The sequence below is a fragment of the Anopheles maculipalpis genome, chromosome 3RL (assembly GCF_943734695.1).
Source record: "Anopheles maculipalpis chromosome 3RL, idAnoMacuDA_375_x, whole genome shotgun sequence".
Lineage (NCBI taxonomy): Eukaryota > Metazoa > Arthropoda > Insecta > Diptera > Culicidae > Anopheles > Anopheles maculipalpis.
Window position 1 is genome coordinate 55,659,885 of NC_064872.1, and position 14,381 is coordinate 55,674,265.

Consider the following 14,381-nt stretch of genomic DNA (forward strand, 5'->3'; position numbering starts at 1 on the left):
AGTGCACGCGAATTATATTTTAGTGGCTGAAGCTGGTCAAATTAAAATCGGATGGAAATACACGATTTTTTGCAAACACAGGCGCACACAAGTGCGATCAAGTTGCACCATTTGCGATCGTAACACTATAAAGTTCGGGGGCTATGGAAGTGGATTTTTTTTTATGGTTGATTGTCTTTTTGTCAACTTAATTTAATATTCAAAGAAGCCCCTAACGGGAACGCGAAGAGATTGGTCATTTAGGTGTATCGAAAAAGTGTGCCAAAGAAATCGCCGTTTGCGTCACGCGGAACTGCATCGATCGAATACAAAATTCCTCTGGGCGTTGTGTTTGTCCCCTGGGATCGTACCCACCTCACCGCGGTTCCATGTGTCCCGGGAAACATGCGCGCGACCCGAAGAACTCTACGACGCGGTTTGCGTTTAACGGTTTTTCCATTTTCTCATTCTGCCTGTCCACGTTTATCTGCCCACAAAAAAAAAAAAAGAATCTGACCTCGGCGGCAGAATTGTGCAGGGTGGGCATTATTTTACCGTTGCGAATGATCGTGTTCCTTGTTTTTCCTTCTTTTTTTGTTTTGTTGCTTCAATTATTTACTAAACGTTTCGTCGGAGGTTCAGAAGACGCTGGCGAAAAACGGCGAAACGAAGCGCGGTTTAGGAAATTAATGTAATTAAAAGTAAATATTCTTTTCTAGGCCGCCCTGAGAAACCGTGTGTGTATCTTTCCGTCTGCCCGTCTGTCGTGATAGCTGGCCGTGCCGAAGAGGAAGGCAAAAAAGGCGCTGAATGCAAGGTAAAGAGAAAGCTACTGGTCCGGAGGAGAACCTCTCCATATGTACTACATCGAACATAATCTTCACCGTCGGTGTTTTTGTCCGTTGCCATATTTTCTCTGCATTCTCAGCTTTCTTTTGAGTGTTTGTTTCGCCAATAACCTGTCCATTCGCAGCGGAAATGGGGCGGTCGGGAGGAATTATGTTGTTGATCTTTGCGCTGCTCTGCATACAGGCGCATGGTGGTTCCAAGCATGGCGGTGGTTCTTGCAAAAATTGTAAAAATAAGTAAGTTGGTGACGGTAGCGTTGCAGATAGACACGATTTCTGAATCCGACCTTTCTCTGATGCTCTTTCCATTTAGAAATCATATGGCTCACAACAGCCAACGGTTAATAGCGAGCCCCATTAATCTACTTAATCCCGACCGGTACGAGTTTTTCACGCTGGACGATAAAGGAAAAGTGGTTAAGCGTATCATGACGTTCAAGGAGATTCAGAGCATCGTAGCCGGAAGTGACATCACGGAGCTGAAGCTGTTTGCGAACAAAAACAACAACGATCGTATCGTATCTAGCGTCGTGTCGAACGTTAGAAACGTGCTGAACAATGAGCTGAACCTGATGAATGGGCACGATCATCTCGAACCTGCCGAGTTTCCGATATCGGACGTTATTAGTACACCGCAAGAACCCTCAGCTACCGCAACAATGTACGACGTGTTGAATAAGCTGGGCGAAAGTTTGGTGACGGCAACATCGAAAAGGACAACGATTAGACCAACGACGACGACGACGACGACGACCACTGAGCAAACGAGCGCAACTCCGGTGGAAGTCATTACGGCGAAACCGACCAAAACGACGGAACCGTTGACTACACGGTTGTCTCTTAAGACGACACCGAAACCTACTGAACGAACAACCCTACCAACGACAACGACAACCACGACGCTAAGACCGACAACAACCTCAACGGAACGAGCATCGGAGACAACAGCCAAACTGCGATCCTCAACTGCCCGACCTACGGAGCGATCAACAACCGAGCAGCCAGCTGTAAGGTCCACGATGCAGTACACACCTTCCAAAACTACCCAACAGCCAACGCTTACCACTACCTCCGTCCAAACGACCCGCCAGTCTACGATAAGTTCCAGTGCACAGCCAACAGAGACAACTGTCAGTGTGCAAACAAGCGTTACCCGTTCGACAACTACCGAAGCACCATTGCTTAAGTGGGCCGAAACATCCCTAGCTGCCGTACGCCGTACGACGGAAGCTCCAACAACGAAGCCTTCAACCACTTCGCCTCCAACAACGGAACAGCCAATGCTTAAAGAATCACAACCGACAGCTACCACAACGGTGGCACATACAACGGAAGCACCAATGTCCAGGACCTCGGAAATGTCGCTTCCGACCGTTAAGACAACAGCACCTACAGCTTTTACGAAACAGCCGACAAAAGCCCCATTACAACAGCTGCCAACATCAGTGATGGAAGTTACGGTGAAGCCTGTCGACCAGTCGGTGGTGGAACATTCTTCACAACGATCGGAGGAGGTATCGGAAAGTGATAACTTCGTTGAATATTCGACTGAACAATCGTCTGAAAAGTTGAGCGATAGTGGATCGAACGAATCGTACACAACGTCAGAGGAAGCATCCGCCGAAGGTACGACACAGAACGTACTAACTAAACTGGACGAAGATGAACTAGTGCCGACTGTTGACGCTGTGGTAGAAATAGTCACGACGGATGCATCAGGCAGCAGCAACGCAATTTTGTCGCTAGAATCGACCACCTCGAAGGAGGAGGATTCTGAGACAAGCGCAGACGACGAAAGTAGTTCGAACGAGGAACTGTACAAAACTACTGGTGGCTTAAGCACGTGGTTTATGGACCCTGTAACTCAGCTTACTACAACAGCACAAAAACCACAAGAGACAGCATCTAAACAACCGGAAACAACACTTGCCACGGGTAGTATGCTGGACGAGGATACACCAATTGCCACCACAACGTCGCTGGAAATCGATAGCTCAACAATTCAGCAGGATTCAGTTGGATATAGCGACGAACAGCAGCAGTTCGACGAAATGCCACTAACCACCCTGAATCTTTACAACAGTCAAGAATCGACGACTACATCCAACGGGGAGGAGGAATCCTTTATCTTGCAAAACGATCCGGAGCAGACGGTACCGCCGCAAGATACATCCACTATTCCTTCCGATGCACAGCACGCGATACATAAGATCATTGAGTCGCTTCAATCGATTAACGACGTTTCCGCAAGTGACGAGTCAGACGAAGCAGACTCGCAGGAAACCAACTACCCGGGAGATGTGCCCGGCATGAACTATGATGCACAGAGCTCGATCAACGCGATTATTCAATCGCTTGGACAGGGTGCATTGGGTGGTGGCGACAGTGCGATCTTTTCCATCACGACCGATACGATCACTACACCGGAAGAGGAGCTAACGACGGTAACGCTACCGGTTGTAAAAAATGATCCTACTACTGTGGTCATTGCTACGGAACAACCTTCGTCAACTAGTACTCTCTCAACGACGACATCTCAGTCATCTACTACTACTACTTCTACGACGACGACTACGTCGACGTCTACGACTTCACTTCCAGTGCTAAAAACATCCAAACCAGTCGTCGATGTGCCGGAGGAATCATCATCTGCCAGCAATATCAACTACAACACTAACATAATAGAAACGATTGAAAAGTTTCTAAGTTCTTTCGGCAGTCTTCCGAAGGAAAATACGTACTCAGCAAACCTTACGGATCTGAACATACTGAGCGACTACCCGTCAGAGCTCAACATGACCGATTACGTCGATCGTACGGCGACGGTTGCTTCAGTGCTTAAATTTCCCCAACCGAGCAGTCGGGAGGAACTGGCCGATGACGTTACGGGTGAGGTGGAATCGCTTGAAGATGCTGCAACTGAATCTGTGCTAATGCTGGCCGACCAGCCGCCGATCCTTAGTGATCCGATGGCTTCCTTTATGAAGCTCGGTGAAATGCTAACCATGGGTACGAAGCTCAGCTCTACCGAGATCCCGATACCGGTGCAGCTGGAGGTGAAAACCGTTGTCGATGAGGAGGAAACGGAACTGTTGCGTTTCTTATCGATCTGCAGCAATCTGGGCACGACCGTTTACGACTATCTTACAGACAGAGCGAACAGTGCCCGCTCGTCGATGAGTGGTCGAAGTTTGGTTTATTCTCCGTTTGCCACCATTACCACCCTATCGATGCTGTTTCTCGGTACACGAGGAACAACGGCGGAAAGCATCAACGGTGTGATTGGGCTAGACGAGATGACCTCGTTTAATCCGCACCTCTTTTTCAAATCGATTGCCGCAGACCTTACGCCCAAGTATCGTCGTACTTGGGCACGCGAGGGTAATGGTGGCATCACCGTTGCAGATTCAACGTTCTCGCGCACACTGTTAAGCGACGAGTCGCGTGGTGGATTGCAGCGTTTCTTTAAAGCACGCATACAGGAGATTTACTCCACGGTTGCGGAGACGGTAGACTTCCGGCAGAAGGACATGCTGCTGCGGCACATGAATGGTGACTTTCCGCGGGACTATGTGGACACACTGAAACAGTTGCGATCGCCACTGGTGTCGATCAGTCGGAATCGTTATCGGGTAAGCACGGCGTTAATGAGTCTTTAGTCCCTTAGCGTAACGGGTATATTCTCTATATTACAGCATGATTGCAATGGAGCTGCTACAACGTTTGGTACGATGCCGTTTAAACAACGATCCATTGGATCGATTGTTCCCAGTGTAACGTTCCGGTCCGGATTTTCAACCGGCTACTCGAAGGTGCTCGACGCCACCATCCTTGCGTTGCCCGGTTCGACCAGTAACGTGTCGGTGTACTTCATCAAACCGTCTACCTCTACCGATGTTTCCGAGCTGGAAACTCATCTTCGGAACCAGAGCATAGCGAACGTGCTCAAACTGTTCCCCGATGAAACGGTGCGGACCGCGTATGCGGAGGTACAGCTACCCTACTTTACTCAGACTACCATCTACAACATGACGGAAAGCATCCGGCAGTTGGGGCTACAGAATCTGTTCGAACCGAACGTGGCCAACTTTAATGGGCTGCAAGACTCGTCCACCTCGAACCTGCATCTGTCAGAATTCATACAGACCGATTCGTTTGCATTGTGTGGGGTGGCGGCTGGTGAAAATGCACCCAGAACAATTCCATTACGTAGCTTTTCTACCAATCTGGTGAAGCAGAGCGTGGAGCCTGTGTTCGCCAGTAGGATGAGCGACCGTACTGCGGGCAAATGGTTGCGGCCTAATGGCCGTAAATTAGCGCTTCGAAACAGGTCCACTTTCGATAGCGTGCCACGCATGGAAGAGAGCAGCAGCAGCAGTAGCAGTAACAGCAAGCTAGTATTTGATACACCGTTCTTGTATTTGGTTAGACATAATCCGACCGGAATGGTCCTGTACATGGGACGCTTTGTAGGTAATGCTTAATAATAGCTATAATAAATTATGCGTGTAAGATCTTATTTTTGAGTGAGGCTTACCCTTCGAAAGATAGATTCTCAGCGCAATATCACAGATGAAATGCGGATCACCTCGAATGGGACATGGATGCAGAGGCGAATTTTCCTCAAATCTTCTTCAAAATTACAGATTACTTCATGAAGGGCCTCAAACGCCATTTCCACTTAAGGGACCCAGATGGGTCTCTGGGCCCGCAGGATCCGGTAAAAGTCTTGCTAGCTGCTCCTTCTGTCTTTTTTAAGTTTTACTGTTGTATATTTCATCTTCTTTCATTGCTCCCACAAGTAAATCACAAAACCACGGTCACGGTAATTTCGATTTCGGCAACGTTGGTCACAAACAAGCACAATTGTACACGGTGAGCGGTTCCGTTCACTTTACCGCCAGTTGAATTTCAGCGACACAGGAACCGTTGACACATCTATCAGTGAGTGTGTTTGTATTTGCGCGTGTACGTTTGACAGTTGTTTGTTATTCTGCTGTCGGCAAGGGAAGGTGTCAAATAAAAAGAAATAAAGAGTGCAAATAGACTAATCTAGTGGAGCGTTTTAGTGCATATGGTGGTCCAGGATCCGGGAGGGGCCCCCCGTCAGTAATTACTACAGATCCTTGGAGTGGAGCGAGGAGCCAAAAAGAAAGATGGGGAAAAAATCTAGGCAGTTGGCCTACCAAGCGGCAGAACATCATGGAGAAGAGAGGTTTTTGATCATCCATTCAATAATCGAGGGCAAAGTAAAACTAGTAAAACTAACCCCTTCCTATTGTCCAAAATAATTGAAAACGCGATCAACCAAAAACACTTACAAGTAAATGGATTAAGAGGCGGAAAACTATTGGTAAAAGTGGCAAACATAAACAGCGCGATAAACCAAAAAAATAGTGCTTATCCCATACAATAAATGATATATCCTTGAAGAAACTACAGAACACGCGACACTCAACTCATCCAAGGTTATCATCAAGAGCCCTGATATTGAATTTATGGAAGAAAATGAAATTTTGGAAGGACTGAAAGGTCAAAAGGTGAGCGAAGTGAGAATTATCAAGAGAAGGATAAAGAAGAACACCCTCAATACCAGAGCAGCTATCATTACTTTCACTACCACTAAAGTGCCAAGGATGGTGAACTTTGGGCTTTACCCAATAAAGGTGGAATCATCGAAGAGACACCAAACTACAAAGGATTAAAATAATTGCTCTTGGAAAAATAGGAACGGAGCTAAATGACGTTCGCAATTTCAGAGTTAGATAATATAACAAATCAAGTCGAAAAACATTTTCTGCTGAAATTTACCAGTTTTGCCTTTAGAATGTACAAGTCTACAATAGAAGCAGTTGACTTACTGGTCAACATGATTAACAAGAACACAAGAAAGAAAAAGTACCCTGCGGTAATTTTCATAAACGTAAAAAAAGCCTGCAATAGTGTACTCACAAACAGTTTAATAGACATCATGCAGGCTCAACTGATAATCCAGGAGGATATTTGCTGGATAGGTAGCTTCCTAAAAACCGAAACCTGGAAATAAACGTTAACAAAGAAGTCATCAAAAGAAGGATATCAAATGTCCTACCACAGGGAAATCCACAACCACAGGGAAAACTAAAATCATCCAATATGCAGACGATATTGTCATTATAGAATCAGGTCATACCCTTAGAGCCGTTGAAATCCGCCGTTGAGCCGTCAATGCAACGCTCGACGGGCTGGCTAGCCAAAACATTAAACGCACTTAACCTAGAAGTTAACAAGCAAAAATGCATCTGTATGTCCTTTTCTAAAAATAAGTTTAAAGTAATAACAAGAACAAAAATTGACCAAACCAAAGAACATAAATTTCAAGGCAACCAACGCCTAGAAAACCAAAAAAGTAAAGCCATCAAAATACTAAATGCCATTAAAACCGTATGCAGTTATAGAAATCATATAGACCCCGAAAAAAAATTTAGGTGCACAGGGCAATTATCCGTGGGAGCATGGAGTATGGCATCGGGTTCAGTCTAAATGCTACAAAAACAAAACAAAAATCTTTTGAATCGATTTTAAATAAATCACTACGAAGAGTAACAGGATGCATTAAAACAATACCCATAAACAGTCTCTACGCAATCGTCTCAGAAATCCCGTTTCCCATCAGAAGAAAATACTTAGTAACCAAACAACTCGCTAAAACAATAGTATACACACCTGTGATAGCTCAAACTCTAGTTAAAGTACAAACCATAGGTGCTAAACTCTCCACCATAGAAACGACATATAAAGAAAACGCTGGCATGCTTAATCTAATCGCAAAGGCAAATTTTAATTGTTCCATAAGCAATTTTCAAAACATAGATATAAAAAGGGAGGTCCCAGGTCCCTGCTGCAGTAAAAAGGGTATAAATCTCGTAGCAGCCAGACAACTAAGTTTGGAACTTATAAAAAGCAAACAACTGGGAGCAAAAATGTTTTACAGACGGAAGTAGAAACAGCATAGAAATAGGTATCATCCATGAAAAAAAGGAGAACACAGATTTTCCTTCCAGCTAAAACACACGGTATCTATATGCATCACAATTTGCCCGAATAAAATAAAATAAAACACCCAACAACGGAATATTAAACAATTGCGAATATCTAGAAGCAAAAATCCAGTGGATTCCTAGTCATGTGAAAATTGATGGGAATGAGATAGCTGTTGTCACAACTTCCAAATGAATAGCACGGAGAATACTTGGTGATGGTTTTAGTTATTTATTTTGTCCAAAACTTTAAAACGGTGCCACCTATTCCCCGTTTATCTCGCTACTGCCGGGTTGACCCATCTTTGACAGCTACCTGTCCCAACCATTGTTCTGACAGCTGTCCCTCGTACGTCAGTTCCCCAACTGTCATTTTCCTTCCTAACATTCCCCCAGCCCGTGACCAACTATGTATGGTCACCCTGTATTTATGTCGAGTAATGCTAGTTTCGCTACCGGTCTTCTTAGCGTTCCTGTGGTGGTGCGAACCCACGCTTGTCGCACATGCCCATCAACTCCTGTAATAACTCCTTCTACCATACCCCTCTTCCAGTTGTTCCTAATTGTCCCTTCTACTATCAGTACCAAATCCCCTGTCCTTACCTCTCGGACATTTTCAAACCACTTACATCGACGCGTGATTACTGGAAGGTACTCCTTAATCCACCTTTTCCACATCCTATCTAGGATATGTTGCGCTAACTTCCAATTCCCCCTTAGGCTGTCTCTATAGTTAGTGGGTAGTACCGGCCGTTGTTTAACTCCCGAAGAACTTCCCAACAGGAAGTGATTTGGTGTAATCGCCTCTCGGTTCTCCGGATCTAACGGTACGTACGTCAACGGTCTAGAGTTGATCATGGCCTCAGCATCGTACAATATGGTCTCGAATGTCTCGTCATTCGGTAAATTCCTCACCTCCATTACCGTGCTGATCGCAGCCTTCACTGAGCGCACCATACGCTCCCATGCGCCTCCCATATGGGGAGCACCAGGCGGGTTGAAGTTCCAACGGGTGTGTTCATTGGTGAAAGTCGTTGCCAGGATTTCATTACGCTGCTCGATTTCTTTCCGAAGTTGTCTGCTAGCGCCCACGAAGTTGGTCCCGTTGTCACTGAAGATTTCTATCGGTGCACCTCGCCTCGCCACGAATCGCCTGACCGCCATTATGCATGATTCTGTCGCTAGGCTATGCACTACCTCCAAATGGATCGCTCGTATGGTCAAACAGGTGAATACGGCAACCCATCTCTTTTCATTCGACCTTCCTCTCTTTACCAATACCGGGCCAAAGTAGTCGAGTCCAACGAAGGTAAACGCCCGGACGAACGGTGCCAGTCTCTCCTTTGGTAGCGGTGCCATTGGTGGTACTTGTGGTAGTGCCCGCCGGATTGCACAGAACACACAATTCCTCACCGTTTTCGCAACCAACGCTCGCAGCCTCGGGATCTGGAACTGTTGTCGTACCTCGTTCACTACTGTTTCGTTATTGGCGTGGCGATAGACTCGATGATAACGCTCCACTATTAGCTCAGCCAATTTAGAGTTCCCCGGTAGAATTACTGGATACTTTGCGGAATAGGGTACTTCCGCCGCTTCTCCTATTCTTCCTCGCATCCGTAAAACGCCTTCTTCATCCAGAAATGGCAATAGCTTGTATATACGGCTTTGTTTAGCTACCGTCCCGCGGGGTACTTCATCGCCATTTTGGGTGCTCAGGACACGAATTTCCTCCGAGTAGAATGTCCACTGGGTCTGTTTCCACAAGATGATGTTAGCCTTATAGAGTTCCTCGTGGCTGAGAACTCCTCCCAGAACTGACTCGCTTCTCCTCTTCTTGTCCAGGTTGCCTACATAACGCACAAGCCACCCAATTGTCCGTTGCAGTCTCTCCAGCCTGCTAAACCGTTCATAAGGTATGAGTAACAGTCTGGTATCAGGGCCCTCGGTGTGAAGATTTACCCGCCGTATTTCTTCTCCCGTGCCTGTGTCGGTCGATCTTTGTTGCGGCCAGTCGTCCTCTCCGTTCAGCAAGAATTCCGGCCCTTGAAACCAGATTCCGTCGTAGTCGAAGTTCGGCCTACCCTTCCACTTCGTTGCCTCATCCGCTGGGTTGTGGTCTGTCGGCACCCATCGCCACTCATCCACTGCCGTGCTCTCCAGAATCTCGACTACTCTATGGGCAACGAAGGGTTTGTAGTTTCGGGGATCCGCTCTTATCCATGACAGAGCGACCGTGCTATCAGTCCAGAGCACTCGTCGTGTCACGCGAATTGGATGGTGTTCCTGCGTGTAGCGCAAGAACCGTGCGCCTAACACGCAACCTTGGAGTTCTAGCTTCGGTATCGTAAGGGGCTTTAATGGCGCCACCTTAGCCTTTCCTCCAACCAGGGTGCACTGCGGTTCACCGGACTCATCGATCGTGCGAAGATAAAGAGCGCATGCATATGCGTGCTGGCTGGCATCGACGAACACATGCCATTCGGCATTCTCGTACGTTTTCTTCGATGCTTCGGTAAAGTAACAACGCGGAATGCGTATGTCGCCAATCGTTGGGAGAAGTTCTATCCATCTGCGCCATTCGCTGTATTGGATGCCATTTATTTCTTCATCCCACTGCGTGCTGGTTCGCCATAGATCTTGTATCAGGATTTTGCCGTGAATCACGAATATCGCCAACAACCCAAGAGGATCATACAATGACATCACACATCGTAATACCTCTCTCTTCGTTGGAATCCGCTCTGCCTTTAGGAAGTCAGCTATCACCGTACACGCCCGTGTGCAGAATCCCAATGTATCGGATGCAGGATGCCAACGCATTCCTAATACGCGTTCGATATCATCCCCCATGGTTGATAAATATTTGATGTTTCCGCTGTTCTGCTCACCGAGGTGTTTAATTACCTCTGCACTATTCGAGCTCCAATTCCTTAGCTCGAATCCGCCATTGCTGAATACTTTCCGGACCTCGTTAGACACTCGACACGCCTCCTCCGTCGTCCCAAAGCTGTCTAAGAAATCGTCCACATATGTGCTCTCAAGGATTCCCTCAACCGCACGTGGGAATTTCTCGGCATGCTCTTTCGCGTTCCGGTTCTTGACATACTGCGCTGTCGCGGGTGAACATGTAGAGCCAAATGTCACAACGTCCACGATGTAGGTATCCAGCTCGTCCGAAGGATTGTACCGCCATAAGAAGCGCTGTGCATGCTTGTCCTCTCTCCGCACTCTTATCTGTAGAAACATCTCCTTTACGTCTGCACACACCGCCACTGCATACAGACGAAAACGGAATAGTACTCCAAGTAAAGACATAACCTCGTCAGGACCCTTAAGCAGCATGTCGTTAAGTGATGTGCCATGTGCCTTAGCTGCAGCGTCCCAAATCAAACGCACCTTTCCAGGTTTGTTTGGGTTAGTAACCACTCCTATTGGTAAATACCAAATTCGTTTCGGGTTAGCCTCCGACAGTTCCTGTTTCGTTGCCTTGTGCACATACTGTTTGTCCAGCAGCTCGCGAATCTGACGGTGTACCTGCAGCTTGAGCTGACCATCTCGTTCCATCCTTTTCTCCAAACAATCGAACCTACGTTTCGCCATAGCGAGGCTTGAAGGAAGCTCTGAATGATCCACCTTCCACAATAAACCCGACTCGAAACGTCTTCCAACACGAACCGTGGTAACCTCCAATAGATGTTGAGCACGTTGGGTATCCGGGTCATCCTGAACGTGTGTGTACGCCACCCCCATTTGCTCCAGTTCGTAGAATTTGCCAATCGCGTCGTGAAGATTGTTTGGGCTATTGCACTCGCAGATGTGCAGTAGTCTATCACCCCCCTGGTTCGTCGGCTTCCCGTAGATACACCATCCTAAACGCGTTTTGACTGCGATTGGATCACCATCTCCGCCCTCTACCGTCCTGAGGGAAACCGTCAGCCTCAGGTTGTCTAACCCAATAAGCATCTTGGGTTCCGCATCCTTATATTCCTGTATCGGCAGCTGCTTCAGATGTTCCCACCTCCCTTCGTCCTGTACGAAGGATTGCCGCGGTAGGTTCATGGCTGGAACCGTACGTACCGAATTGACCGCAAAACGCCTTGTAGAACCAATCGGACCCACCTCGAGATTTACGCGTCTGGACCCAGCCTCGACCCTTGTTGTATTGCCGGTCCAACGAATGCAAAGAGGCTCCACCACACCCTTGACACCTAATTTCTCTGCCAAATCCTCGTCAACCAACGTCATGGATGAACCTTCATCCAAAAAGGCAAACGTTGCCACCGCTCCAGCCGGACCATACACGGTGACAGGCACAATCCGGAAGAGTGCCTTCGACGAAGACGATGCGTACTGATGATGGTTGCTTTCCGCAATAGCACCACCATTGTTCCTTCCAACCCCGGGTTCCGAAGCGCCGATCTCATTGCTGACTCGCCGAGACTCCTCCACTCCGTGCAGCAACGCATGATGTCGGTACGTACACCCTTCTTTGCTACACACTGGCCTGTTGCGGCACGTCCGCCAGTTGTGCTTGCCCAGGCAGCCGAAGCACAAAGAATGTGCACGAGCCTTATTCCACCGTTCCTTAACCGACATTGCTACAAACTCAAAACATTTTCCCACATCGTGTCCCCTTTTATCGCAAATAAAACAACGCAATGATTTCCCTACCTGCGTTGAGTTATTCCCAGATGTTGTTGATTCCTGATGATCGACATGTGCGTGCACATAAGCCTTGGTGCTGGGCTTCTTCCTTTCCGCCGCCTTCCACGATGGTAACTCCCGGTTGGTTAACGTCTCCGCAGCGCTCTGCAACTCGGCCATGTACTCTGCAAACATCCGGAGGTCTGGTTCGTCGATGTGCCGTACAAATCGCACCCAATTATATTTCTCGGTCATCGGTAGCTTGTCCACGATCTCCTGTAGCAGCAACGGGTTAGTCAGATGCGCCTCTCGTCCAGCGGCCTTCATATGGTCCACCATGCTTTGCACCGCTTCACCGAACGCCACGATGGTGTCGGGCTTCTCCATGCAGGGTGCAGCCATCCTACGCACTTTCTCGATTAACGCCGAGATGAGATGCGTTGGCCGACCATAACGTGAGCGCAGCGTTGCTATCACTTGCGGTACCACTTCCGGCAAAAGTAAACGGCTACGCACTGCCTCTAGAGCGGGACCCTTCAGCGCCTTTTGCAAACGCAACATATTTTCCCAGTTGGAAAAGCCGAATTTGTCCGTAGTATACTCATAATGCGCGATGAATATTGGCCAGTCCGCCGGGTCCCCGGCAAACACGGGTAATTCGGTTGGTATGTTGCGATGCACATTCACCTCCTGCTGGGCATAACCGCGCTCCTCACGTCTCACACGTTCCATCGAACCACCCTCCGCACAGGATGGTATCACTGTCGATGTCTCAGCGGTCACTTGCACGCCCATTTCCTCAGCCAAAATCTGCTCCTCTTCCTTCACGAACCGCAGCTGCAACTCCAGTTCCACCCGTTTCTTCTCCGCTTCTTGCCGTCGCTTCATTATGGCTAGCCTGTTTGCCATACTGTCGGATCCCTTAGCAAGAGTGAGGTTAGAATTTGCCGCCACGCTGTCGGTTGTATTCCGTGAGTGCAGGTTGAAGCCTTCCGCCAAGCGTTTCGTAACCTCAACCAACTTGAGGTTAGGATTTTCCAACACGCTGTCGCTTGTTTCACGCGGAGAAAGATTGACGCTTTCTACCGTGGGCATCATAACCTCAACCCGTTTGAGGTTATGTGTTGCTGGACCTGTTGGTGCCGCCACGTGCTTGATCGGCGTCCTTTTTACCGCTCCAGAACGCTCTCTGCCCGTGCACGCGACGCACAACCACTTCCGCTTTTCCACGGCTTCCGGCGATTCCGTTATACCGACGCACGAAAAATGCCACCATGAGTCGCAACTATCACACGCCACAAAAGTTGCATCGTCCACTTGATCACTGCAAGCCTGGCAGCAATCCTTCCGATCCACTTCCATTTCACCTTTTTTTTACCGTTTTAAAGGCTTTTATGTTGTCACAACTTCCAAATGAATAGCACGGAGAATACTTGGTGATGGTTTTAGTTATTTATTTTGTCCAAAACTTTAAAACGGTGCCACCTATTCCCCGTTTATCTCGCTACTGCCGGGTTGACCCATCTTTGACAGCTACCTGTCCCAACCATTGTTCTGACAGCTGTCCCTCGTACGTCAGTTCCCCAACTGTCATTTTCCTTCCTAACAATAGCTGACAACCTAGTAAAAGAGGACACAAGTAGTACTCTAGTTGTAAATAATGCAATCCATTTAAAAGATGCCATGGGATTCATAGAGGAAATAACCAAAGATGCAGCCAACCAATGGTATACACAAATGTTTGTTGAGAAAGGTAAAAAATTTCAACAATACCGGGACAAATTCGAAAAAAAAGTGAACTAAATGAACCAAGCCCCTAAAGACATAAAACTATTAAATAGATTAATAGCAGGGCATGGTTATAGTAATTACTGGTTACATAAAATGAAAA

General features: G+C 47.5%; 2 protein-coding genes across 2 annotated transcripts; one reads left to right on the forward strand and one right to left on the reverse strand.

The window, feature by feature from the left end:
- The first annotated feature begins 957 nt into the window (after positions 1–957).
- On the forward strand, positions 958–5,311 carry LOC126561378 (uncharacterized). The gene is made up of 3 exons (XM_050217488.1): positions 958–1,064; positions 1,141–4,459; positions 4,523–5,311. The coding sequence occupies exons 1-3, from the start codon at positions 958–960 to the stop codon at positions 5,309–5,311; spliced, it is 4,215 nt and encodes a 1,404-aa protein (XP_050073445.1).
- A 632-nt stretch (positions 5,312–5,943) lies between these two features.
- Positions 5,944–13,585, reverse strand: LOC126560798 (uncharacterized). Its single transcript, XM_050216750.1, has 2 exons — positions 8,594–13,585; positions 5,944–6,009 (listed from the first exon to the last, which is right to left on the reverse strand). Exons 1-2 carry the CDS (start codon positions 13,583–13,585, stop codon positions 5,944–5,946), a joined length of 5,058 nt encoding a protein of 1,685 aa, XP_050072707.1.
- Positions 13,586–14,381: the final 796 nt, after the last annotated feature.

Bases quoted from the DNA above. Each gene is read 5' to 3' on its own strand.
- LOC126561378 (XM_050217488.1), top strand. From the start codon at position 958: ATGGGGCGGTCGGGAGGAATTATGTTGTTGATCTTTGCGCTGCTCTGC. The intron at 1,065-1,140 runs GTAAGTTGGTGA...CTTTCCATTTAG, and splicing joins TGCAAAAATTGTAAAAATAA to AAATCATATGGCTCACAACA. The intron at 4,460-4,522 runs GTAAGCACGGCG...TCTATATTACAG, and splicing joins TCAGTCGGAATCGTTATCGG to CATGATTGCAATGGAGCTGC.
- LOC126560798 (XM_050216750.1), bottom strand. From the start codon at position 13,585: ATGCCCACGGTAGAAAGCGTCAATCTTTCTCCGCGTGAAACAAGCGAC. The intron at 6,010-8,593 runs GTACTACCCACT...GCCGCTTGGTAG, and splicing joins CGGGAGTTAAACAACGGCCG to GCCAACTGCCTAGATTTTTT.